The 26,090-nt window shown below is 45.4% G+C and overlaps 2 protein-coding genes and 2 long non-coding RNA genes across 4 annotated transcripts; 1 reads left to right on the forward strand and 3 right to left on the reverse strand.

The window, feature by feature from the left end:
- Positions 1-1,313: 1,313 nt before the first annotated feature.
- ROMO1 (reactive oxygen species modulator 1) lies at positions 1,314-6,775 on the reverse strand. The gene is made up of 3 exons (XM_040575357.1): positions 6,622-6,775; positions 3,301-3,431; positions 1,314-1,506 (listed from the first exon to the last, which is right to left on the reverse strand). Exons 2-3 carry the CDS (start codon positions 3,429-3,431, stop codon positions 1,398-1,400), a joined length of 240 nt encoding a protein of 79 aa, XP_040431291.1. The 5' UTR covers positions 6,622-6,775; the 3' UTR covers positions 1,314-1,397.
- Positions 6,690-21,829, forward strand: NFS1 (NFS1 cysteine desulfurase). Its single transcript, XM_040575356.1, has 13 exons — positions 6,690-6,828; positions 6,919-6,986; positions 7,541-7,657; positions 8,134-8,217; positions 9,697-9,849; positions 10,815-10,908; positions 13,402-13,536; positions 14,794-14,951; positions 16,492-16,597; positions 16,765-16,846; positions 18,210-18,293; positions 18,415-18,504; positions 20,046-21,829. Exons 1-13 carry the CDS (start codon positions 6,732-6,734, stop codon positions 20,107-20,109), a joined length of 1,332 nt encoding a protein of 443 aa, XP_040431290.1. The 5' UTR covers positions 6,690-6,731; the 3' UTR covers positions 20,110-21,829.
- LOC121078823 lies at positions 11,353-25,332 on the reverse strand. The gene is made up of 3 exons (XR_005824759.1): positions 24,895-25,332; positions 15,961-15,966; positions 11,353-11,366 (listed from the first exon to the last, which is right to left on the reverse strand). It is a non-coding gene; the product is annotated as an uncharacterized LOC121078823 (long non-coding RNA).
- LOC121078822 lies at positions 21,111-23,664 on the reverse strand. Its single transcript, XR_005824758.1, has 2 exons — positions 22,472-23,664; positions 21,111-22,194 (listed from the first exon to the last, which is right to left on the reverse strand). It is a non-coding gene; the product is annotated as an uncharacterized LOC121078822 (long non-coding RNA).
- Positions 25,333-26,090: the final 758 nt, after the last annotated feature.

A 26,090-nucleotide genomic window follows, 5' to 3' on the forward strand; every position in this document is an offset into this window, starting at 1 on the left:
TGCTCAGCCTATTTGCACAAATTGCCCTCACAGAGGTTATTAAGCCACATGACAACATGCAAAGAACAGGCTTTTACTGGCAAATCTCAATTTCTCCTTCAAGAGTGGAGAAATGGCACTTGGACTACCTAAAGTGTGTATAGGCGCTGGTTCAAGTTCTGCTTCAATGAGGCTAACCTGTCCTTTTCTATCAGTTAGTAGAACTACAAGACGAGCAAAAGAAGGCTCGTTTCAAAAGCTATGTAACCAGAGATTGGAACACTAAGGTAAATATTTCATAGTCCAGCTGTACACAACACCGTGGTAGCTAGTGAATGGTAGGGAGCAACCCCCTTCTTTCCTTGTGAAGCTTTGAGCAAGCACCTCGTAAAGCCCATTAAGGAAAGAAAAGTCCATTAAGGAAGACTGGAGAAGACTACGTGTGGAGCATGGTTGGCTGTCAGCACAGCTTGCTTTCACAGGTGAGGCACCTTCCCTTTCTTAGGGAATGGAAAGTCACCTATGAGCTGGGTACAGGAGGCAGCAACAACTCACACTTGTGCCCTACAGCCCATACTGGGGGGTGAGAGCCGTGGAAGAGGCGGTATAGTCCAGGTGTGCTGTTCTGCGCTGACAACTTGCAGCCAGTACAGCTAGTCCTGAGGGGACAGCTTTGCAAAGATGTTGCTCAAGGTCTGACAGATTAGGTATCTCCCAGGGCTTGTGTCAAAGTCAGCTGTGTGACTTTCACAAAGTACCTTCAGTTGTCAGGTGACGGGAGCTTTTTGCCCGTTTGTACCAGTTCGTGATTTCCAGATCCAGTAGCAGGACTGTACCTGCAGCTGTTCCATGCTGTGCCTTGGCTTCTTCCAGCAATTCTGCGGCTTCAGGCTGGAAGGAGGAGTCTGAGCTATGGCAGTTTGCCCTCAGCAAGCTGCAGAAGGACTTGCTCAATACCCCTGCCAGGGGCTGGGTTTCATTGCTCTCTGTAAGGGAATTTGCCCCAGGACAAGGCTTGAGATGATCATGTTACCTGGAACGCGGGCATAGGGTCAACTCCAACTATTTATGCAATAAGAGAAAATTTTGCAATAGAAAAATCTGACAGTTGATCTGAATTAACCACAGAATAACTCTCCCAGACTGGGGAAGGCGTAAATGAAATGGATCGGCGGCACATATGCGAGCTGCCCAAGCAGCAATTCTCATTGCCATGGACAATTGTCATGGGAGTAAGAGAAGTGAGGAAAGCAGAAATTCAGTAAAGAGCACATCTGCAGAAGGATGCTACGGCAAGGAGGATGGTGCTTCAAAATTTCACGAAGAGCACTCAATTCCAGGTATCTAAAGACTTTATTATGGTACAGAGGAGGAATGGCTGGACAGGGACACTTCAGGTTAAAAACCCAAGCTCCAGATTAGCAGCGGATTCCCATGCCTATAGCCATGAACGTCCCGAACGTCCCACCACTTTGCATCATTGTTTTGCCAACTCCACCCATCAGCTCTCGTCCTCTCATGCCAATCCTGAGATAAAGAAAAACACAACAATTATGTAAAAGCTGAAGCCTGACACATAACAGACATTAACAGCATAAATCCTCTGGGACAACCAGCTAAGGGCTGTGTGAGAGCCCAAATCCAATACCTTGTCTTCAGGCTAAATATAAAGCAATGCCCCCAGGCTCTGCCAGGAGACCAACTGCCTGACCCCCCACAGAGAAAACTGGAGAGGGTTTCTTTGGGCACTTCAGTGGCTCTTCCCAACACTCCTCGTGCATTTTCTGCAGTGGTACCAGCTTGATGCTGTACCTCCTGCCACGTCACCAGCAGAGTGATCAGCAGTGTTGTGCTGTGAACTGCATCTGGGTCCCACTCGAGCCAAACCGTACAGGTATTTCCCCCCAGCTCCACCAACCACTTCCCTTCCCTGACTCCACATATGGATACACTTCCAGCTGTGGGACAGGTTGCAAAGAGTGCGTAGATATTGGGAACAAGGGGAGCAGGAGCAGCTTTGACTGCCAGCACCCCAAGCATACTTAATTTGGGGGAAAAAATGCTTGGTGCTGTCCAAATATTTGACTTGCTAGAGAATAAAGAGATCTTAACTGGTGTATCATCAGCCCCTCGAGCTTCAGTGGCGGTATTTTTAATACCATCGAACTATAAACCATTTTGTAAACTAACTTCCTACTTACCACTGACACGGTATTTTTAATGCAAGAGAAATTCAAAAGGCCTGGAAGTGTTCAGACACACTTCTGTTCTCCAGTTTACATTTACTTAAGGTTGGACCAATGCAAAAAAATAGTTTTTCTCAGGAAACTTCAGTAATATTTGGCTTGTAAGTGCTGCAGTGACTGTAGTGTGTAAGGAATTTCATGCATTCAATTTTTAAGACATGGAGATTTTCCCCAAAAAACAGTACAGTAGAAGTAATGTAGCTGTATCATTCAAGAATGACAGAACTGCCACTGCTGCTTCTTCCTACCTAAAATCTGTATTTTCTACTAGTGTTGTACCATGTACAAATATCTTCCAGTATCTGGGAAGGATCAGAACACTTTTTAAACCATATCAGGTCAGGTTTTGTGCCTTTTCCTCCTTTTTAAGCTCACTACCAAATCATCAGCCATGTTTAATCACAGATTAAAAATCCTCAAGCACAAAGAGTTCTGCAAAATACTAAGGAACTTATTCCCTTTAATGGACGAAGTGTGCCAAAACCAGTCAGTGAGCAGCACAAGAGCAAACAGTGCAGTAGTGAGCATTTTGTGTCTCCATGCTGTTATGCTGGATAGTGAGGGGAAGGTGGACTATTGCACAACACGGCTGTGCCAATGACAACCACCAGCTCTTGCAGTCATGACTCCAGGTAAATGCGTCTGTGCATGGGTGCAGGACGCCCAAACCAACACGGCACAGACACCTGAGAGCCTGCAGAGTTCCTCAGACAAGCCTGAGAGCTAAGACATGGCTACATGTGGATCTGCACTGAGAATTCATCCAGCTCCTCTTGGAGCAGCATTTTGACAGCCCAGCAGTGCTTCCCAAAACAACCCCCACCACGAGTGGCAGGGAAAGGCCTGCACAACTGTGATCCACTTGTACACAGTTCTGGGTGGTACCTGTCCATCCCAGACTTCTTCCATTTGAAGCAGGTGCTGAGAACACGCCAACTTTATCCACGGGCAAAGTTTCATCTGTGTGACAAATAAAAACCAGACCTGCGCCTCCCATCCCAGCCCAGAGCAGGACACATTTCTCCCTGGCTGTGGCTGTCGTGCCCTGTCCATGGGAGCCATTTCTGTGGCATACCTGAGGCAGGAAAACGTGCCAAACAGCGCTCCTGCTGCCATGCCCACGGCAAAGCCCATCATGAAACCCATCTTTACTCTGTCAAAGCAGCTGGGCTGTGATTGCCCGTACGGGCCCACGGTCACAGGCATCTAGAAAACAAAGCACACACACAAGAAAAAACACAGATGGATTTACTGCCATGCCCAACACACTTCTATAACCAAACTGGGCTGGAAAGCGGCAACTGTGAGGCCATGGAATCATAGAATGGCTCAGGTTGGAAAGGACCTTGAAGATCATCTAAATCCAACCCCTCTGCCATGGGCAGGGATGCCACCCACTAGATCAGGTTGGCCAAAGCCCAATCCAGCCTGGCCTTGAACTCCTCCAGGGATGGGGCATCCACAGCTTCTCTGGGCAGCCTGTGCCAGTGCCTCACCACCCTCTGAGTGTGAAGAATTTCCTCCTAACCGCTAATCTAAATCTCCCCTCTTTTAGTTTAAGATCATTCCCCCTTGTCCTATCATTATCTAACTAAGTAAAGAGTCCTTCTCCATCTTTTTATAAGACCCCTTTAAGTACTAAAAGGTTGTGATTAGGTCTCCCTGGAGCCTTCTCTTATCCAGGCTGAACAGCCCCAGCTCTCTCAGCCTTCTTCATAGGAGAGGTGCTCCAGCCCTCTGATCATCTTTGTAGCCCTCCTCTGGACTCGCTCTAACAGGTCTATGTCTTTTTTTGTGCTGGGGGCCCCAGACCTGGACGCAGTACTCCAAGTGGGGCCTCATCAGGGCAGAGCAGAGGGGCACAATCACCTCCCTCCACCTGCTGCCCACCCCTCTGTCGATGCAGCCCAGGATGCAGTTGGCCTTCTGCTGGCTCATGTCAAGCTTTTTGTCCACCAGAACCCCCACGTCCCTCCCTGCAGGGCTGCTCTCAGCAAGTTCTTCTCCCAGCCTGTGCTCATGTCTGGGATTGCCCCGGCCCAGGTGCAGCACCTTGCGCTTGGACTTGTTGAACCTGATGCGGTTCACGTGGGCCCCCTTCTCCAGCCCGCCCAGGTCCCTTTGAATGCCATCTCTTCCTTCTTTGGTACCAACCGCACCACTCAGCTTGGCGACATCTGCAAACTTGCTGAGCATGCACTCGATCCCACTGGCTATGTCGTTGATAAAGATACTAAACAGCACCGGTCCTAGGGACAGACCCCTGAGGGACACCGCTCGTCACCAGCTTCCACCTGGACATGGAGCCATTGAGCACCGCTCTCTGGGTACGGCCTTCAAGCCAATTCCTTATCCACTGAATGGTCCACCCACCAAATCCACATCACTCCAATCTGGAGATCAGGATGTCACGTGGGACCGTGCCAAAGGCCTTACACAAGTCCAGGTAGATGACACTGGTTGGTCTTCCCTTGTCAGCTGACTCAGCCACTCCATCCTAGAAGGCCACCAGATTGGTCAGACACAATTTGCCCTTGGTGAAGCTGTGCTGGCTGTCTCAGAACACCTCCTTGTCCTGCGTGTGCCTTGACATTGCTTCCAGGAGGATCTGTTCCACGATCTTCCCAGGCACAGAGGTGAGGCTCACCAGTCTGTAGTTCCCCAGGTCTTCCTTTCTACTCTTTTTAAAAATGGGAGTGATGTTTCCCTTTTTTCAGTTACCGGGGACTTCACTTGACTGCCATGATTTTTCAGATATGATGGAGAGAGACTTGGTTGCTATATCAGCCAGTTCCCTCAGGACCCTGGGATGCATGTCATCAGGCCCCATAGACTTGTAGTTGTTAAATTGCATCCGGAGGTCCCAAACTTGCTCTTCGCTTACAGCGCGAGGGACTCTGCTCCCCCAGCCCCCACCTAGAGGTTTGGGGACTTGAGTGATGTGGGAAGCCTGACCACCAGTGAAGACCAAGGCAAAGAAGTTGTTAAGTACCTCTGCCTTCTCCTCATCTGTTATTACCTGCTCTCTATCTTCATTTGTCAGAAGCGCTACACTCTCCCTACTCTTTCCTTTGCAGCCAATGTACTCGTAGAACCCCTTCTTGTTACTCTTTGCATCCCTCGCCAAGTTTAGTTCTGTCAGTGCCTTGGCTTTCCTGATCCTGTCCCTGCACATCTGGACAGCGTTTCTGTACTCTTCCCAGATCCGTGAGTTTCAGAGCCTTGCCTAATGACAGCATCATCGGCCTTGCAGGCACTCCAGCTGCTTTCCTCACCCACCCAGCAGTACTCCACAGGGGACCTCGGCCCCGCTGGGCCCCAGCAGCTCCCAGAGGGTGGCCGCGAGGCTCCCCGGCCAGTCAGACAGCAGCCATGGAGCCGATCGACCCTGAAGGTGTACTGGGTCTGGCTGGGATGGAGCTAACTTCCCCTGCAGCAGCCCACACAGTGCTGTGCTCTGCACTTGTAGCTGGAACAGCCCTGGTATCACCCCAGTGTTGTGTCTGCTGCTGAGCAGTGCTGGCACCGCATCAGGACTCCCGCTAACCCCCAGAGCCAGCGGGCTGGGGGTGGGCAAGGTGAGGAAGGAACGTCACCAGGGCAGCTGGCCTAAACCAACCAAAGGGATATTCCATGCCATATGGGGTCACACTCAGCAATAAAAGGTGGAAAAAGGAAGAAGAGGGCAGGGGTGGGCTCCCGTTGTGAAAACGTCTGGCCTCCCAAACAATGGCTACATGCATTGAGGCCCTGCTGCAAGGACGTGGTCAAGCATCGCTCGTTGGTGGGAAGTAGAGAGGAATTTCTTTCCTCTGCACTTCCACACGGCCTTTGCTTGTTTTTTGTTTTTTCTCTCTTCTTTCCCTTTAGTTATTTAATTATTAATAAATTTTCCTTAATAATTATTTTTCCTTTAATTCAATTATCCTTATCTCAACCCGTGAGTTGTTTCTTTCCTTTTCTTCTTCCTCTCCTTCTGAGGAGGGGGAGTGAGGGAGTTGTGGCGGAGCTCAGCTGCCCAGCACGGGAAAACCACCCCAGCAGGACGCTCTGGGGCGCCGCAGGGAACTGGCTGAACCACAAGCGCTGGGATTTTTCTTTGTTTCTCCGCACGCTTTCCCTCCCTTTTCGAGATTTTGTGAATCTTCTGCTCACCCAGCCCCGTTCCTCTGGGAGCCCCCGTGAGCGTTCGCGCTCCGGGGAACCGCCGGGTGAGCGGCAGCCCCGCGCCCCGCTCCCCGCCCGGGACAGCTCCTGCCGCCCGCCCGGCCCGGCCCGGCCCCGCCTCGCCCCCCACCCCCGGGCCGAGATCGGCCGGGGCCGCGCCCCCGCCCGCGCCGCAGTCACCTCACGGCGCCGGCGGGCCCGACCCCGGCCTCCGCGGCCCTGCCCGTACCTCGCCGCCGCCGCCCGCTCCGCTCTCCGCTTCCGTCGCTGCCGGGACGTGGGCGGAAGGGGCGGGCGGCGCCGCGGGGCACGGCGCAGCCCGGCCCGGAGCCCACGGCCATGCTGCTCTGGCGGCGACTGGCGGCCCTGCGGGCGGTCCCCGGCCCCCGGCGGCTCTCGGTGGCGGCGCCGCGGCCGGGACCGGGACCGGGAGCGGGTAAGGCCGAGGCCGCGGGGGGGAGGGCGGGGCGCGGGCCCGTCCCCGGCGCCTGACGGCGGCCACCGCCTCTCCCCCCCTCTTCCCCAGGGCCAAGCGGCGATGGCGACGGCGCCCTGCGGCCGCTGTACATGGACGTCCAGGCAACCACCCCGCTGGTGCGTGCTCGGGCCCTGGCGCTCCGGCTTGCGAGGCCGGCCCCGTCCTCCTCCCCCCGAACCGCCGTCCCCTCCCCGTTCCGGCTTTCCTCCCTGGCTTAGTGCTCTCCCGGCGCTTTTTGCTGCTGGCTGTCGGTAAAAATCGGCGCCGCTTCAGGCTCGCTGCATCCCGGGCGGGTTCAGCCGGGGCGCCGCAGCCCTCCCTCGGCTCCGGGCGACGCACCGGGGGGCAGCGAGGAACCGGCCGCGGCCCGTGCCGTGGTTGTTCTAATCCTTTTTAACGCCTTCTGCTTTTTCTCAGAAATCCCCGTTCTTCTGTCATTACCTGGGTGCAGATCAAGGTTACGTGCAAGAGTACTGAGCATAAGTGCAGGAGGGTACTTGTATTTGCCGCAGGATGTGTTGTGTATAACGCGCGGTAACCGTGAGATTTCGGGATCTAGCCTGAGATAAAGCCAGATAGCGTGTTTAGGGCAGGAGGGAGGGTGTGCCTGCAGAGGGGAAAGAAATGCGTTTGCTCCTTGGTCCTGAGCTGCGCGGTTTGTGTCCTGCAGGATCCCAGGGTCCTGGACAGCATGCTGCCGTACCTGACAGCCTACTACGGCAACCCCCACTCCCGGACCCACGCCTACGGCTGGGAGAGCGAGGCCGCCGTGGAGAAAGCCAGGCGGGTGAGTCGTGGCCCTCCACGCAGCAGGGTGGTGTTCGAAAGGAAAAGTAGTGATATTAGGGTAATTTGAACTGGCAGAAAGCAATACCTCAGCAAAGATGCCTCAGAATTTCGGGTTTCCTGAGGGTCATGAGTGTGCTGCTGCAGTAAGTGGACTAATTTCCTCATACTCCTGGTCTTTGATATGTGTCTTTGTTTATTTTGGAAGCAATGTGTACTGTTTCTTTGTGTACTTAATTTTTACGTTCATTTATGACAGACTAATGCTTAATACCATTGCTAGTAATGATTATGAGCTTCTCGTGTATTTTGTATCAATGGAGATTATTGTATCTGTAGCATAACTTTGTTAGATGCTAGTTGTGACCCTTCTGAGGCTCTAAAGTGTGTTCTTGAAAACATTTTGACTGTGTTGTGGTATGGTGAATTCGTTGAATTTTATAATAACAAATCAAATTTGCATGTCTTTTTCAACAGCAAGTTGCGGATTTAATAGGAGCTGATTCAAGAGAAATTATCTTTACTAGTGGTGCTACAGAATCAAATAACATGGCAATTAAGGTAAACGGTTTATGCTGATACATATTTTGTTAAAACTATACTGTTAAGAACTGTGCACATCTTTCAACAAATTAAACCAGTCCTCTTCAATGTTTTCATAAACTATTTGGATGAAGGACTTGAAGGTTTTTTGAGCAAGTTTGCAGATGATACCAAATTGAGTGGAGCTGTTGACTCCGTCTAGGGTGATGAGACCTTGCACAGAGATCTGGACAAATTAGAGAGCTGAGCAATCACCAACAGTATGAAGTTTAACACGAGCAAGTGCCGGATTCTGCACCTGGGAAGGGGCAACCCTGGCTATATGTACAAACTGGGGGACGAGATGCTGGAGAGCAGCCGCGCAGAAAGGGACCTGGGGGTTGTGGTCGACAGCAAGCTGAACATGAGTCAGCAATGTGGCCTGGCAGTCAGGAGGGCCAACCGTATCCTGGCATGCATCAAGCACAGCATTGCTAGCCAATAGTGGGAGGTGATTGTCCCGCTCTGCTCTGCGCTGGTGCGGCCTCACCTCGAGTACTGTGTGCAGTTTTGGGTGCCACAGTGTAAGAAAGATTTAAAACTGTCAGAGAGTGTCCAAAGGAGGGCTACAAAGATGGTGAAGGGTGTAGAGGGCAAAACGTATGAGGAGCAGCTGAGGCCCCTTGGTTTGTTCAGCCCAGAGAGGAGGAGGCTGCAGTTTCCTCCCAAGGGGAGCGGAGGGGCAGGCGCTGAGCTCTGCTCCCTGGGGACAGCGACAGGACCCAAGAGAGCAGCATGGAGCTGCAACAGGGGAGGGTCAGGCTGTACCCAGGACATGGTTTTGAGGACAGCATATAATACTCAATGTTTTGGTTTCTTCTTGGGGTTAGGGGCTGTTCTGTGGTGAAAAAGCACCTCAGTGTTCCACTATTGGCCTAATGATTCCCTAAAATTCTTTGGGTTTAGTTTTCCTTTGTGATGCTGATTTAAAATGCATTTCCATTGAGTCTGAACAAAATTAGTTTGTGTGGCTTTTTTTTTATTTGATTTTATTTTACATGGAGGTAAAACATATGCTTAACTTCTGTGCACCATGTACAGTTCTTCTGTTTACATAATTTAAATCTTTACAACAAAACAGTGGTGGTGATTGCAAACTTTTCTTTGCTAAGACTAGTTTGTGTTTTAACCTTTAATCTAGAGTCTGTGGTTGTTCAGACGTCTCATTATGTATGACTCATAACAAGTTTTTGAAAAGTGCTTCTGTTAACAAGCAATGTCTAGAATTTATATCTATTAACATTTTCACAGGCTTTTTTTTGAAGTGAGATGCTTTTGTGCAGCGAGTACTCATGGAAGCAGCTAGCATGAATTACAGCTCGGTGCATTTCACAGTGAAGATTGCATTATTTTTATAATATCTAAATAGTAATTTCTTGGTTTTGTGCATTTTATATAAAGCTTGCTCTCTTTGGTGTTGTAACAGCGAATTTCTTGTTTGTGTATTGTGCCTGACAGGGTGTTGCAAGATTCTATAAATCCAGAAATAAGCACATCATTACTACGCAAACAGAGCACAAGTGTGTGTTGGATTCTTGCCGCTCCTTAGAGGCAGAAGGTTTTCGTGTCACGTATCTCCCTGTTCAAAAAAATGGCCTGATAGATTTGAAGGTAGGTTATTTACTGACAGATGGTGAAAATAGAAGAGCTTTTTGCTTCAAACTGGTGCTGAAGAAGGCCTTGTGTCCCCTTAATAATAAAGAGAGAAAGGATGATAAATACCACACCGTAGAAGGAGAGTCACAGTCAAATGTGTGATGGCTGTAGCAGGATTTTCTGTTCTGTTGTGTGCTCTAGATGTTTCTCAACCAGAGTCCATCCCTCATCCCAACCTGCTGGCAGTTGTGTCCATGTAGGAAGAACTGTCACATACCCTATGGAGAGCCTGTGGGTGGCTGTTGTAGAGTGGGCTTTGATAAAAGAGTTAGTGGTGAAATTTCGTGACCTGAGCTGCTCAAGGCATCAGACACAATGAGTGCGATGCTCCCGTCTGGTTTCTGTCCATCAATTGACCCTTCTGGGTGTAAGGGCTGCGGTCCTGGGATTTAGAAGTGTGTACGCTTATTTCATCAGTTGGGTCCTGTAATCAGGCTGGCAGGCACAGAAGTGTTAATTAAGTTCTGTAAGAACTTCGCTGGCAGACTCCTCCTTTGTGTGGTGCTTTTGTGTATATGGTACAGTTCCTTTGTAGTCAGCCTTACTTTGTCTAGATGTGGGTTAAGATGGCTTGTGGGTGTTTAATTCTTTTAAAAAAGTAGAATAAAGAGGACACGTAGCAAAAATCTTTGCTGACTTGATCGTGTCAGGCGGCTCTGTGCATACCACGGTTAGGATATGCAGAAATGCAGTTGGTCACGCTGCTCTTCCTGCAAGCATTCCATGTTCGTGTGGATTAGTCGAACATGTTTGACAGTTACCAGGACTGTTCGTCAGACTGTTCGTCAGAAGCCACAGGGATTGTTGACTGTGCTAGTTAGGGGGCTGGTTAAGACTTGCTAGCAAAAGGGATGTGTGCTTCAAGAATCTTTTGCTTCTGCTTTTAGTCATAGCTTCTGTCTGCTTGAATATTTCATCAGGAGTTGGAGGCTGCATTCCAGCCAGACACGAGTTTGGTTTCTGTAATGACTGTCAATAATGAAATAGGAGTGAAGCAGCCAATTCAAGACATTGGTAAGTAGATGCTTGCTTCCAGAGGATGGCTAATGGCATTTCTGCTTCATTTTACTTATTTTTTTCACAGAAAAATGCTACAGAGTCACACTGATGTAAAATGTTAGATGTAATATAGTTAAGCATTAAATAATATGCTGTTCCAAATAAATATTTTAAAAAGGGAATGAGTATAAAATTCAGTAATGATTATAGCCTTGTAATAGAGTGGCTGCGTTGTTTCCAGTGTTGTTCTGAATCGTACAATGGAAGAAAAAATAGCTGCCCAGAATAACCCCTTGCCCAGTAATAACTGCAGAATGCAAGACCATTTGAGGCTGGCAGGGACTGTTGGAGGTAAGGAGGTGCCAGCCCTGCTCCAGCAGGGCCACCCAGAGCAGGTCACACAGAACCATGTCCAGGCAGCCGTTGAACTTCTCCAAGGATGGAGACTTCACAGCCTCTCTGGGCAACCTGTTCTGTTGCCAAATTTGGTTTATGTGCAATAATGCTTTATTTGGCACCTTAAGTGTTAGGAGAAATGTGTAGAATTTGGGGGGAGGTGAGCGTGTGCACCACACTTAGGCACTCCTGCTCACACTCTCCAGTAGTGCCTTATACAGTCCTGAGCAGGCTTACAGGTCTAAAGACCACTGAAGAGGCCAATTTCTGGAGCAGGAGGCAGGGAGAGGTTGATCCAGGCTGTGGGCAGGCGGATGGAGGGACAGAGCCTCAGAGCAGTTCGGGAGAGCTGGAGAAGCAGGGTCTTTGTGGCAGGCAGGGTGAGCAGGTGGCCCCCATGCATGATCAGATCAGTCATGATCATGATCATTCATGATCAGAGGGCCGGGAGCGCCTCTCTTATGAAGAAAGAGCTGGGGATGTTCAGCCTGGAGAAGAGAAGGCTCAGTGGAGACCTCATTGTGACCTTTCAATACCTAAAGGGTTCTTATATAAAGGATGGAGAGGGAGTCTTTACTCGTGTAGATAACGATAGGACAAGGGGGAATGGTTTTAAACTGAAAGAGGGGAGATTTAGATTGGATGTTAGGAAGGGAAGAAATTCTTTACTCAGAGGGTGGTGAGGCATGGGAACAGGTTGCCCAGAGAGGTTGTGGGTGCCCCATCCCTGGAGGTGTTCAAGGCCAGCCTGGATGGGGCCCTGAGCAACCTGATCTAGTGGATGGCATCCCTGGCTATGGCAGGGGGGTTGGAACTAGATGATCTTTAAGGTCCCTTCCAACCCAAGCTATTCTATGATTCTATGCAGCTCCCAGGATCCCACTCTGATTTTGTGATAACAGCTTCTGTGACAGTGACCCCAAAACATCCTCCCCGCTCCATATTAAAGATGTCCTTTTATAAGATGTTTGAGTTTGTAGGCAGTTTTTAGGCCTTGGTGCCTGCCCTGCGTGATTCTGGCAGGTGTTGTTTTGCCAGGCTGTGGCAGCTGCCCTGTTGTGCAGCTGTCTTTCCTCTTGCTTAACTGCTGCCTGTTTTTTTTTTTTCCCCTCTTTAACCTTTATTGTGCTCAAGGCAGCATTTTCCCAGTCTTCAAGGTTATATTTCTTCACTATAGACAAGTAATTGACCATCAGTGAACTGTTTATAGCTTTGAGGACTCTATTTTCATTCTGTGCCTGTGCTCTCAAGGCCATTAAAGTTGTCCCACATTCAAATGTCAGCGTTCTGATAATGCGTTGATAACAAGTTGAGTAGGCCAGGACTGGGGCCTTGCAGAGTAAGCCTCATGAAGGTTGTGGCCTCATATTAGCAGTAGTAATGCTGTTCTTGCTGGACCGCAGGCGGACAAATCTGTTGTGCAGAGAAGTCTGGAATGCATCTGTGCGAAGTATTGATTCTGTGGAAGATGAGTTACGAGTTTTTTGATGACAAGAATAGAGAATATTTAAGTTCACTGCCTGTGAACATTACATAATTTTGTCCCTTAGTGTATTAACAGGCTTGAGTCAGTTCAGATGTGGGACATCAGCATGTGTTCTGAGAATGGTTTTGGAGCTGAGTATTGTAAAACTTGGAAAATAGAGCAAATGGCATAAAAACACTTGGCAAGAATGAGCATGAAAGTAAGGCTAGCTTGTACTGGACTGACATTGAGAAGAAAAAGAATCAAGGTGAAAATTTTAATTTTGTCCAGCTGTGGAGTCATCTGGGGAAACTTGGTTGTCCTGTTTGGCCATTTATACTTAAACAGGGCTGTGCTTTGATAGGTGTGGGTTTGGAAACAATCCCACTTCTCAGAAGACCTTTTAACTATTCAACTGAAGAAATTCACTGTAGTGTTACCTGCTGACCTACCTAAAACTGTGCCTAGCTAGGCACCAGCTAGAACGGCTTGACGTACTGTAAAAGAGATGTGAAATACACATTTCTTCCTTTGTCACCTCAGAATTAGTCCGTGCTATAAACTGATGCTTTATTGGAGCTATTGGAATCATAACAATTAGATGAGATGATGCGTTTTTCTTTCTTAATTTTATGTTTTTATTACAGGTGAGATCTGCCGTGCACGTAAGGTTTTCTTCCACACAGATGCTGCACAAGCAATTGGTAAAATTCCTATGGATGTGAACGACATGAAAATTGATCTAATGAGCATCAGTGGCCATAAAATTTATGGGCCCAAAGGTATTTATTGAAGCGCTTTTCTAAAGAATTGTAGTTCTCACGCTTGCCTTAGAAGGTAACTACGTAGGGTGTACACTCAAGCCTGTCTGTCACAGTGACTGTTGCTACTTAAACTGTAGAAAATTGTTCAGAACGGGTAGTGGACTGACTTTGGAGTAGTTCAGGCAGTGCTGTAAGGCTGACAGCTGTGTTAAGTGGATCTCATGCTTATGCGTTGTGAGGTGGCTTTGTTGAAAGAAGAAATGGTGTCTTATAATGATGGCAGCATTAGGATGAGTGGCTCTTCGGAAGTCATCTGCATGGTGTGAAGCAGCTTTGATACTGCAATGGTTGAAATGAAATCACAGTGCTGTAGGGCTACATTTAAATCCAAGTGTAACTTGCAACACGGAGATCAAAAGATTAAGTGGAAAGTTTAAATTCTTGGTGATTTTGGTCATCTTCTATTCTGAATTGCTTCTTCCTACCCATCCCCTTTTGTGCACCTTCCCTGCAGAATGGGGTTTAAAATCCAGCTACGGGTTTTGTATCTGACTCAAATACTAAAAGTTTAGCTATTATCACCATTGCAGTCCATTTAGTTTATAACACTTAATGTAGAAAGACAGAAATCAGCTTTGCTGTGTTCTATGTGCTATTCAGAAACAAAAGGCAAAATGATTTCTTATTTTTTCAATATGTAGAGCTGAAGACATAACTCTGGACAAGCATTATGTTTTCAAACACTAACTTTGGACAGGTGACAGACACAAATTTTCCCAACTTCTTATGACCAGAAGTTGCAACCATTCTTCCAGTGGTGACAGTCACTGGTTAGGTATATGCCAAAGAACATGAAGGCATGGAAATTGAGTTTCTTGGTGAGGAGACTGGAGGGTTAAATTAGGTGGCTGTAAAAACTGCCTCATCCAATCTGCCCGTTGGAGATCAGTGCCACTGATAAACATACAGACTGGGGGGCTAGAGGCTGGAGTACCAAGTCTTTAGGTGGCTCAAGTATGCTGGGAGAAACTGAACTTCTCCCATGTCTGAAGCTCTGGGAGCCTGACTTACTAGGAACATGAATGGTGGGAACAAACCTCATTTTCTAGAAAATACCATGCTTCTGTATGCATTCACTACTTTTTTCTCCAGTGAGGTGTCCAGATACATGTTTGCTGTGGAAACAAGGAATGTTTCCAAATCTTGAGTCCCTTTTCATAATTCCAGAACTGTGCATGTATACCGCATAAATCCAACTGCTTTCCTTGTTTGAAGGGGTCGGTGCTGTCTACGTTCGCCGTCGACCGCGCGTGAGACTAGAACCCCTGCAGAGTGGGGGAGGCCAGGAGAGAGGACTGCGATCTGGGACTGTGCCCACTCCGTTAGCAGTGGGCCTTGGGGCAGCGTGTGAAGTGGCACAGCAAGAGATGGAGGTACGTGGGAGAGCATGTTTGACCTGGATGACAGAAAATAATATAACAGGGCCAGCTGGATCTTAGGTTCCTTAGGTCTTTTTGTGTCCTTCTGTGTGAACTAAATTTGATTATCTTATTATAACATTAAGTAAAAGTTTTGGGATCTTCAGGTGTAACTGGAAGTTAATTTTTCAGCTTTCTTAAATTCCTTTTTTCTTGAAGTGGTTTGAATCTTGTTTTACAACAGATTTATAGTCAGCCGTTTTAGTGAAATACAGCTTTAAGTGCTTGCGCTTGTCTCTCTGTCCTGCCCCAATGTATTAGCAGCCTCTCTGAAGCTGAGCAAATCATGCTTATGTAACGTATATTGAAACAATGAGATTTTCTAATCCACTATTCCAGTGCATTATCTATTGGACTGGATGATCTTTAAAGGTCCCTTCCAAACCATTCCAATCCAATCCAAACCATTCTATGATTTTGTGATTCTGTTAAATGTATGTATGTTCAAGTTTACTGCAGCTTTGCAACTAGTAATGTTACGGTGTTTTCTTGGTCAGTAAAGTTTATTTGCTAGACCTGGTGTTTAAGGCTCTGCATGCTGCTGTACCTGTTTATGCACCAATGCGTTCCTCACAGCTGGAACGTAAAAAACATTTAAATACTGCCAGTGGTATACATAGGCCAGGACATCTGTACAAATCAAATGGAGGTTTTTCCTGGGAGACAGGCAGAGATCTTCTATCTGAGCTGTGTGGTTATGGAAGTCTTGTTGCTGGTGGGAGAGCTCACAGAGTCTGATTTTTTGAATTCTACAGGAGCCTCAGATCTAGAATCTTTTTCTAGTCTCTAAGAATTTTGACATTAAAAAAAAAAGTCATATTTGAGAATGCCTTGTTTCTTTTTAAAGCTTTTTTGAGAATGTGACCAGGCAATTATAAATAAATATGCATTGCATGTGTGTGTCTGACCATTTCTGTACCTTAGAGCTGATACCATACCTTACTGCTTTTTTCGTGTAAGTGACCTTGGTCTTTAGTCTAGAATGAGGTTATGCTCGTGGGCAGTTCTCATTTAGGAGGTTGTGTGTTGTAAAGTCACATTATGGTTGAGTTCACAGTAATATGCGAGTGTGTGTTTTTATGTAATACAGTTTGAGAGCTTCTAAGAAAGTAAGAGTCGCTTCTACCATAGTAGATGCCCTTTCTTGTGTTGCAAAATAAGTCATTTTTTGTATTGCCTAACTTGTCTTTAAGCACAAATAGCTTGGCGTGTTTACAAAAGACAATTTGACAGTTTGTATATATAGATCTTTCTGAATGATTTTTAATGTTTTTGAAGACTGAACTAGTTAGGACCAAACTGGTAATATTCTCTTTTAACAGTCTCTAGAGTACTCAAAGCTTTAAGTTTCAAATGTGTTCTTTCCCCAGTCTAACCAAATGCAGCTACTTCCGTCTACTCATGGCTGCTCATGAGCAGTTTGAGTGAGCTCAGACATGCTAGAATTAGTGATCTGTTGATTTTTTTTTCCTCTCTTTTCTGGTTTCTTTGCTAGTATGACCATAAGCGAATCTCACAATTGGCAGAGCGACTGGTTACAAAAATAATGAGTGAAGTTCCTGATGTGGTTATGAATGGAGATAGAGAACATCGTTATCCAGGTAACATTAGCAGAATCCTGACCCTATTAGCTGGCTCCTTGTTGTTAACGTCCATGCCTGAATAATGGAGATTAGCCACATGCTGTGCAAGTACTGCCGTGTAGATTTGCTCTAGATTTCTGTTGCTGGGAATTCTCTTTTTTTCTATTTCATTTATTTTTATGTAGGGTGCATCAACTTATCTTTTGCATATGTGGAAGGGGAGAGTCTTCTGATGGCTCTGAAAGATGTGGCTCTATCTTCAGGAAGGTAGGTGGAATATGTAGGAAGGAGAGCAGTATCTTGTAGAGAAAGTAATGTCTGCTAATAAAGTTACTAATAAGGAGTGATCTCCACTGTGCCCTGTACTTTCTTGTTTGGTTGATGAGTCAGCCTGGCATTGACTGCATTCTGAGATGGTGTTTCTCTTAAGTGGCACATAGCAAAGGAAGGTCAAATGTATTCATCCTGAAAGCAAAAAAGCAGAAATTGCTATCTACCAGCTTTGCAGATTTGTTAACTGTGGTCTGAGCAGCCTTGACTCGTAGCTGCCAGTGACACTTTCATTCCAAAGGCTATCATCATTTGATCCACTACAGCTTCTGTCCTTCAGCAGGATTTCACACAAGTGAAGTTTTCACATAACTAGAGTCTAGTGAGTCTGGACACATATCTGAATTAAACTAGTTAATAGTGCCAATGTTTAATGGAAAAGTAGAAAGAAAATTCAATGCATTCCTACAGAGCTGTGTTGACTCTACAAGAATGACCAATGACATTTCTGTTACTAAGACCATCTTCATGCTTATGATGAAGTTAATGAAGTGTAAAGATGCCCTCCTTTCCTCACCTTTGAGAACAAAGCAGTTAGAAATGCATATCTTAATTAGAAATGTGTTGGCACTATGAACAGAGAGAACAAGTTTTCACATGACTGTGAAGCCCAACGCTTCTGTCATGTTAAATCTCTTCTGAGGCTCTGCTTCGTGCACATTTTTAAGCAGTCCTATGGTTTGTGCTGCACGTTGCTACCTGTGAAAATTGAGTAACAACATGTAACCAGTTTTTCCTACTGCTTTGAGATGGAAGTTTTGTCTCCTGACTTTATGTAGCTAGATCATCTTGTTCTGTATTCCTCTGTGCACTGTTTTCATTGACAGCAATACAAATCAGGTAGCAATTTATGAAGCCTTTTTTCTTTTTTAATGTGCCCGTTTATAGGTTATCGTCTCTGGCTATTTCTGCCTTGGCTTTTGTTTTCTTTTCACAGCCTCCACTTCAGCTACTTCAGTCTGCAATACTACTGCTTCTGTTTGGCATTGTATTAATTCTTAGAACATTATCTATGCTCTCTCTTCTTTCCTCATGCTTCTAACTTATTACCCTCATTCCCTTCTAATGCATTCCCCTTCTGTACTTTTTCCTTAGCAGCAGAAATACCACTCTTCTTGCCCCTGTTTCCTCATGTTCAATAGTAGTTTCCAAAAGGCTGAGGAACCTGCTATAGGTTATTGTAAAGATTCACAGTAATATTGAATGTCTGTAAATGACGTGTTCTTTGTTGGAGATTAGTGAAATGTAGTATCCGCACGTGAATAGAAGCGTGAAATTGGCCTTTCTTCCCTTTCCTTAGTGCTTGCACATCAGCTTCTCTGGAGCCTTCCTATGTTTTGCGGGCAATTGGAACAGATGAAGACTTGGCTCACTCCTCTATAAGGTGTGTGGAGTGGTTTTCCCCGTTGCTTCCAAATATGCTTCTTTTCTGCTGAAAGTAGGCGGTGGTTTTGTTTCACCCATCTGTAGGCACACTATTCCAGTTCTTAATGTTTTTCTTTTAGATTTGGCATTGGTCGTTTCACTACTGAAGAAGAAGTAGATTATACAGTGCAGAAGTGCATCCAGCACGTTAAGAGGCTTAGGGAAATGAGGTGAGCCATCTCATATTGAACTTAAAGATTTTGTAGGTATGATAATCATTTGAGAAATTGGATTTAGTTGAAAGTAATTGTTTATTTTAAAAATCTGTCAGTGTCCCTGTATATAAGCAGGTAGTATTGTTGGGGTACGTAGTGGGCCAGATCTTAACAGTAGCAAAAAAATTTTTAAGCAAACAAACGTTTTAACAATTTTTCTCCCAGATCCTGCCATTGTCAAGGAAATAGGGTGAGTAGGGCAAGCACATAGGGTGGTACCTAGAATTTTCTAAGCTAGAGATGGTATTACTGTGTTTATGTATTTTGTTTTATTTTGGGGACACTGAAATATTCCTGATTTATCTGGCCATTATCAAATATGAGTCTCTAGGAAGCACATGTACTTTATGCCTAAAATGCAGGAAATGAGCTGAGGCACCTGCCCTCTCCCCTTTTGTATTTTGTCCAAGGGCAGCACAGGGGATTGCTCATGTGAAGCTCACTGACCTCCAGAAGGGGAAGATAGATAAATAGATAGATATCTCTTAATTTTTGTGTAGTTGATGAAATTGCCTGTTTCGTTACTTACACACCCTCAGTAAGTTTGCAGATGACACCAAGTTAGGTGTGTGTGTCGATCTGCTTGAGGGTAGGAAGGCTCTGCAGGAGGATCTGGATAGGCTGGACGGATGGGCTGAGGCCAACTGTGTGAAGTTCAACAAGGCCAAGTGCTGGGTCCTGCACCTGGGGCACAACCCCAAACAGTGCTACAGGCTGGGAGATGAGTGGTTGGAAAGCTGCCTGGCAGAGAAGGACCTGGGAGTATTGGTTGAGAGTCGGCTGAGTATGAGCCAGCAGTGTGCTCAGGTGGCCAAGAAGGGCAACAGCATCCTGGCTTGTGTAAGAGGCAGTGTGGCCAGCAGGACTAGGGAAGTGATTGTCACCCTGTACTCGGCTCTGGTGAGGCCGCACCTCGAGTACTGTGTTCAGGTTTGGGCCCCTTGCTACAAGAAGGACATGGAGGTGCTTGAGAGAGTCCAGAGAAGGGCGATGAAGCTGGTGAGGGGTCTGGAGAACAAGTCTTACGAGGAGCAGCTGAGGGAGCTGGGGTTGTTTAGCCTGGAGAAGAGGAGGCTCGGGGTGACCTTATCGCTCTCTACAGGTACCTTAAAGGAGGCTGTAGCGAGGTGGGGGTTGGTCTGTTCTCCCATGTGCCTGGTGACAGGACGAGGGGGAATGGGCTCAAGTTGCACCAGGGGAGGTTTAGGTTGGATATTAGGAAGAACTTCTTTACCGAAAGGGTTGTCAGGCATTGGAATGGGCTGCCCAGGGAAGTGGTTGAGTCACCATCCCTGGAGGTCTTTGAGAGACGTTTAGATGTAGAGCTTAGTGATATGGTTTAGTGGAGGACTTGTTAGTGTTAGGTCAGAGGTTGGACTCGGTGATCTTGGAGGTCTCTTCCAACCTAGACAATTCTGTGATTCTGTTATTGTTTTTGATGTTGTCGTCCAGTGAATTTTAGATTTAGATAACATTCATTTTTCTCTTCTTTACAGTCCTCTCTGGGAAATGGTGCAGGATGGAATTGACCTCAAAAGCATTAAATGGACTCAGCACTGAGAAAACAAGCTCTATCCATGGACTAGACGGATGTGGATTAAAATGCATTTTCTGTACATTCCTGAACAAAAATCATGCAGCACTTTTCTGTTTTTCTTGTCACTTGCAATTTAGTTGGAAAACTATCTTTTCTGGTAACAGTCTTAAAAAGCCAAAATGAAACAAGTCTCTATTCTGGAGAAAGGCAGGATGATATCAAACCCATTACATTTATATTTACCCACAGAAATTTATGCTGGGACATAATTTATTTCGAAATGTATTTCTTAATGTGAAAAATGAGATCAGCTTGATACTCCTGTGTTTGTGGAATCCTGGTGAGAGGTTCCTTCTCAAGCATCCTGTATAGCTGTTCTGCTTGCAGTACAGACCTGTTGGCAGGCCTCCAGTTCATTTTGTTTGAGGCAAGTACCCCTGCAACTGCAGATGTTTTTGTGCTGCTTAAATATTTTGTGAAATTCTCACACAGTAAGAAGTTCAGCATTTCTAGAGGAAGAGGATGCCTCAGTGTGGCTATGTGCCTTCACAGTTAAGTTGTATGTGGAGTTAAGAATTTTTTTTACAAAAAAAAAAGTGTTTTGCTCTTTTCCATGATTCTTTTTTTTTTTTTTTGGAGGGGGGAGGTGGGTGATGCTTGCATAGGCCGATGTGCATTAATCCAAAACGTTTTTCAGTGTTACAGAACTTAAAATACAATGATGATGCACTTTGCTATCACTTCCACTGTGTTTTTTTCCATGCATTTTTTATATAAAAAGGAAAGCCTGAATGACCGTGAGAGGGGAATATGCAGAATGTGTCAGCTTCAGTTGCAATACCAGTTTCGTTGGAACTGTGGTGGTGGTGGTGGGGAAGCACATGAAGTGCAGTGTTTGCTGGTTTTGTTTGTTTGTTTGTTTGTTTTTTCATTTGTAGTGAGTCCTTTGCCATTACTTTGCTTATGGACGCTTGGCTTCTGTCGCTTTTGGGAGCCTTGCTCAGTTGAGCCTGGGTGTTTTGTCTTTAGATAAGAACATGTGGTTCTGGATTTCTCTTTGCATGCTAGAGTTTACTTCTGTCCTATTTGAGACTTCCACAGGAATCCATTCCCTGCAAGTGTTGGGGAGAAGTGTCTGTAAAATGGGTTTGAGATGAATTCATATCAATGTTTCTCCTTTCTTTTTTTTTTTTGATGTTTCCAGTAGGAAATTTAACCCACTATTACGAAGTGCCTTTGTATCAGTTGCATAAGCAGACAGCTCTCAGATTAGTTGGTTGGTTGATCGATGCTGTAGTAGCTGTTGAATTTAATATACCTTACAGACAATATGTCACCAGTTCTGGATGGTTTCTGTGTTGAGGATGAACCACGTTACGTAGAAGCTAAAGCTAAGTCTCATGGGGTGGATTGTATTACAAAAGCTTGTTTGTTTTTCTGTTACCAAGGACAGATTTGTTTTTTTGTAACGTGAAGCTAATCCTGAATTGTTCTATTTGAAATTACCAGCTTTAGGAGCTTTAATATTGTAGGACTGGCACCTTATGTTTCATCACAACATTTTTAAAACTTCCATATGCATAACTGGGTTTTAGAGGTGTTTGTTTTATGTTTTATCCTTGCGCCATGTATGGTTTCTGGATTAAGCATGTAATAGGACTTTACCAGTGTGTTTTGAAACTATATGTTTATGAAATTGTTCTTTGTGTTTCACGGATGATAAAAATGCAGATAAGACTTAAACTTGGCTACTTTCAATCTCTGTTAGTGATTGTAAACTTAGAGTAATATCAAGAAAAAAGTTTAGGGCACTAATTATTTTGGGGGGATCCTCCTTTCTGGCTGAGCCTCTGCAGCATAATCATTAAGTTGCTAAGTTGCAGCCTCCCATTAGAGAGCAGTGAAAGATAGACTCCTAAGTTTTCAGTGAACACTTATACAAGCCCTTTCTGTCATCTAGTTGACATTTGACTTTTGATGAGTCACTCCTCTCAAACTTAATGTCCAATCTGATCTAATATATTTTTTAAAACTCACATAGCCTAGTTAGTGATTATTTAGAGAAAAGGGAACTCAAATCTTGAAGATCCTTAGTGCCTTTTATATATCTGTCCTGGTTTCAGGTAGGACAGAGTTAATTTTCCTCCTAGTAGCTGGCAGGGTGCTATGTTTTGGATTAGAATGAGAAGAGCGCTGATAACATGCTGATGTTTTAATTGTTGTAGAGCAGCGCTTACACCAAGCCAAGGACTTTTCAGCTTCTCGCTCTGTCCTGCTAGCGAGCAGGCTAGGGATGCAGCAGGAGCTGCCCGGAGAGGGAGGGGGGAGGGTGAGCGAATGGCTGTGTGGTGTTTGGCTGCCAGCCGGGCTAAACCACAACAATACTAATATTTCAAATATAAATGCTACATGTAAAGGTTTGGGCAACTCATTCACACTATTAACTAATGTTTGTTTGAAAATGCTTATAGGTCAAGATGTGGAAAAATTAATAACGGAGATAATTCTCTCTCATGAGAGAAATAAGAAATACCAAGGACGAATGTCTAGTTCAAAACCACGGAATGCAGTTAAAGCTTTTTGTACAGGGAAGTAAACTTCTTTGGAAGCGGGGTGTTTTACAAATGTAACGAGTTGTAACCTGAAGCTGTGGGGCTTTGTGGGCTTTTTGGGTGATTAATTGGAGCCATCTGCAGGACATTAATTTAATAATATGATCTGAAAAATGTGAGGATTTAGTGTCGTCATTCTGTGAGAGTCATAAAAATTGAGCCAGTAACGGACAAGAATGAACTAAACTTTCAGTAGTGTAAGATAGTTAGGAAATATGCAAGGAAAGCAAAAAAAAATGCCCTTGATGGGTTTTAGCACTTCTAAAAGCTGACAGAACATACTACCTAACTACAAAAGCAATGTTTCTCCAGGAAGGCTAATACAGAAGTAGACAGTTACCTGTTCTAGACTTGTGGAGACAGAGAAGAAGAGGGTGGGTTAAAAGATTTGTTGACAGTGCTATACAGCCAGCCAAAAACTGTTACTGGGGATTTTAAAAATGACAAATTAACATAAAAGCTCCCAACACAATGTTGCCTCATTTTGGATCCCATATCTGCCTGATTAACTGGACTGCTGTTCTCTGCTGTGATTTCAGTTACTTTCCAACTGCTTTCAGGTCAAATTGGTTTTGCTAACAGTATGTACACCATGTGCTTGGAAATGGTACAGTTTCGCAAAGCTGAGTTCTCCAAAGTTGGCCTTAATAGATCTTCACCACTGAAGATAGTTTTGATTAAATCTCAGGATGGTAAATAAGGTTCCACATTGGAAGAAAGTGAATGTCACTCCTGAAAATGGGCAAGCTGAATGCTTGGAAGAACTGAGCACTGACAGCTGATCTTCCACACTCCTGTCCAAAAGAATAATGAAAAAAGTCTGGTACAAGATACTCTAATAAGAAGTAAATCTCTTTCTTTAAACAATCAAAGTGGTTTTGTGCTAAGTAGGTGTAGTAAAACATTTAGACAAAGTATTTAATTTAGGGAGGTGAGATATTTTTAAAAATAACTATACAGTTATCAATAAAGCAATTTGAAACAAATATCTGATTTATAGATTTCAAGTACAGATACAAATGAGGAATGAAAAAAAATGCTGGGAAGGTTCTGTAAGGATTATTTCTGTTGAACATTTGTAAAAATGATCTGGGAACAATTAAAACTTGCAGTTGGCACATAGTAGTCAGGAAAAAAAAGTAGTACAAGTTATTTGATAAGCTGAATTCATTCATCCAAAATCCATCCTCGTACAGAGGAATGAATAGGATCAGAGATTATGGTTCCCTCAAGCTTTACTTTAAAATGTGTTAATTTTTTTCCTTGCTTTCATACCTACCATCCTGCTTCAATTTTGATTTAGGCAGAGGGCACAGATAAATTAGCTCTTTCAGAATTTTCCTAGTACCTCATAAATACAAATCCCACTCTTTTCCAATATCCTTCTCTGCTTGTCCCTGACATGCATGATATGAGGGTGCATGGAGGACATCATTCTCAATGGACTTTGTCTTTTAATCTGCCATCCAGTGTTTTGCTTTCCAGAGGTACTATGCTTTCTTTTCCCTCTGCTGTTGGTGTCTAACTGCATTATGATGCCAGTTCCTTTTTGGCCACTTGGCACGCTCCCAATAGCAGCCCAGGATTTGGTTCCTTCTCGTCCAAATTACAAACAAATTTGCTTCTATTCCTCTTGAATGAACTAAATATTGTCTCCACATGAAAATTTGGGTATGGCTGTGAAGACACTGAGGTCTGATTTGTGGAGGTTATCCGTATCACATGCATCTGTGCTAGACTTTGCTCTAATTGAACTGCAGCACAGGCCATAACATCTGAGGTGCTGGCTTCAGCCTGCAAGGGCAGACAGTGGCCTGCTGCTGGCCAGGCCATCATGACTCGCTCTCCAGCACCCTTCATGCACTTGGTACAGATACAGTCTAGAGACCTAAATGAGAATGATAGCAGTTGGTCCTATATATTTTTTTTTGCTGGTCCACACAGCAAATGTCACATGTTTCTTAAGGGACTGGAGCATCTCTCCTATGAGGAGAGGCTGAGAACTGGGACAGTTCACCCTGGAGAAGAAGAGGCTCAGAGGGTGTCATCAGTGTCTATAAATGCCTGAAAGGAGGGTGCTGAGAGGACGGGGCCAGGCTCTTTTCAGTGATGCCCAGGGACGGGACCAGAGGCAATGGGCACAAAAGCACATGGAAGGCACCCTTGGAACATAAGCAAACGTTTCTGCTTGAAAACGGCCCTGCTTGAGTAGGGGTTGGCCCAGATGTTTTCCAGAAATCCCCTCCAGCCTAAAGCATTCTGCTAATTTGTGAAGTGAACCAGGCCTTATTTCAGCAGCAAAAAATAATATGGTGACTCAATGTGTTGCATGAAAGCTGAACGAACACTCCTCGTTTTCTTCTGACCTGGGATCTCCAGCACTGCCCTTCTGTTATCCTACATGAGGCCCTGAGCTGCTAGTGCTCCTGGTTCCCCTGGCATATTCTGGGCAAGCAGTTTGCCACTACATCCCAGGCATGGCAAGCCCAGCGGTGGATGCCTCTGGTGGTTTCCTCTGTGCGAGCAGACACTAACAGTGGCAGGTGTCACTACCGATACGAACAGGTGAATTACAGGATGCTACATACAGCAAACTTTGAGCTTTGTATATGGGGAGGGCCCACCTTGACCCAGGACACAGCTAACGAGATGAAAGGGAGTTGTTAGCATGACAGAACTGATACATTTTCAGGGCAACCATACCATAAATGGAAATAGAGTATAGAAACAGTAAAGCCAGGGCTAACAAGGAGAAGATGTGGGCTGTGCATTGGAAAGGGATGAGGGTGGTGAGGAAAAAGAACCTGAGAGGAGTGAGAAGGGATACAAACCATGGGGTGGTAGCGTGGGGGCCCTGCTGAGCAGCCTCATCCCGACACCTCAGGACAAAGGGGCCTGGCCCCTGCTGCTGCTAGGTGATGAGAAACAGCCAAGCCAACCCAGCTGATGGACTCCCAGAGTCAGTGGGAAAAAAATAAATTGCTGTATGAGGTGATTATTTTTGTTTGTTTATTGCAGGAGGCTATGCAGTGTTTTTTTTTTCTTTCTTTTTTTTTTTCCTCCTCTGTTAGAAATGAAAGCTACAGCATTATCCATTGTCCATCGAGGTGCTGTGACGGAGTATCTCCTGAGGAGCATTAGCTGCTCTTCAGGTTAGGATGCTCTCTGGTTATGTGCACTGCAAGTAAATCTAATCAAGCAAAGTGCAAATACACCAAAGGGAAGTTGCAACCAAAAGGGCATTGATTCAGGGTAATCCGACTTAATTCTGCAACAGGTTTCCAAGTGAAGAAGTCAGGAACAACCTGTCTCCTCAGGGCTCTTATATTTGTTAAAAATTTGATGCCTCTGCTTCCTCAGCAGTTACACCCATGTTCACTTGTACTGCCTTT

This window comes from Cygnus olor, chromosome 16 (genome assembly GCF_009769625.2).
Source record: "Cygnus olor isolate bCygOlo1 chromosome 16, bCygOlo1.pri.v2, whole genome shotgun sequence".
NCBI lineage: Eukaryota > Metazoa > Chordata > Aves > Anseriformes > Anatidae > Cygnus > Cygnus olor.

Coding starts and splice junctions, on each gene's coding strand:
- NFS1 (XM_040575356.1), top strand. CDS start 6,732: ATGCTGCTCTGGCGGCGACTGGCGGCCCTGCGGGCGGTCCCCGGCCCC. Junction 9,850..10,814: donor ATGGCCTGATAGATTTGAAG/GTAGGTTATTTA, acceptor ATATTTCATCAG/GAGTTGGAGGCTGCATTCCA. Junction 18,294..18,414: donor TTGGCTCACTCCTCTATAAG/GTGTGTGGAGTG, acceptor TTTTTCTTTTAG/ATTTGGCATTGGTCGTTTCA.
- ROMO1 (XM_040575357.1), bottom strand. CDS start 3,431: ATGCCTGTGACCGTGGGCCCGTACGGGCAATCACAGCCCAGCTGCTTT. Junction 1,507..3,300: donor GGCACGTTTTCCTGCCTCAG/GTATGCCACAGA, acceptor TCTTTATCTCAG/GATTGGCATGAGAGGACGAG.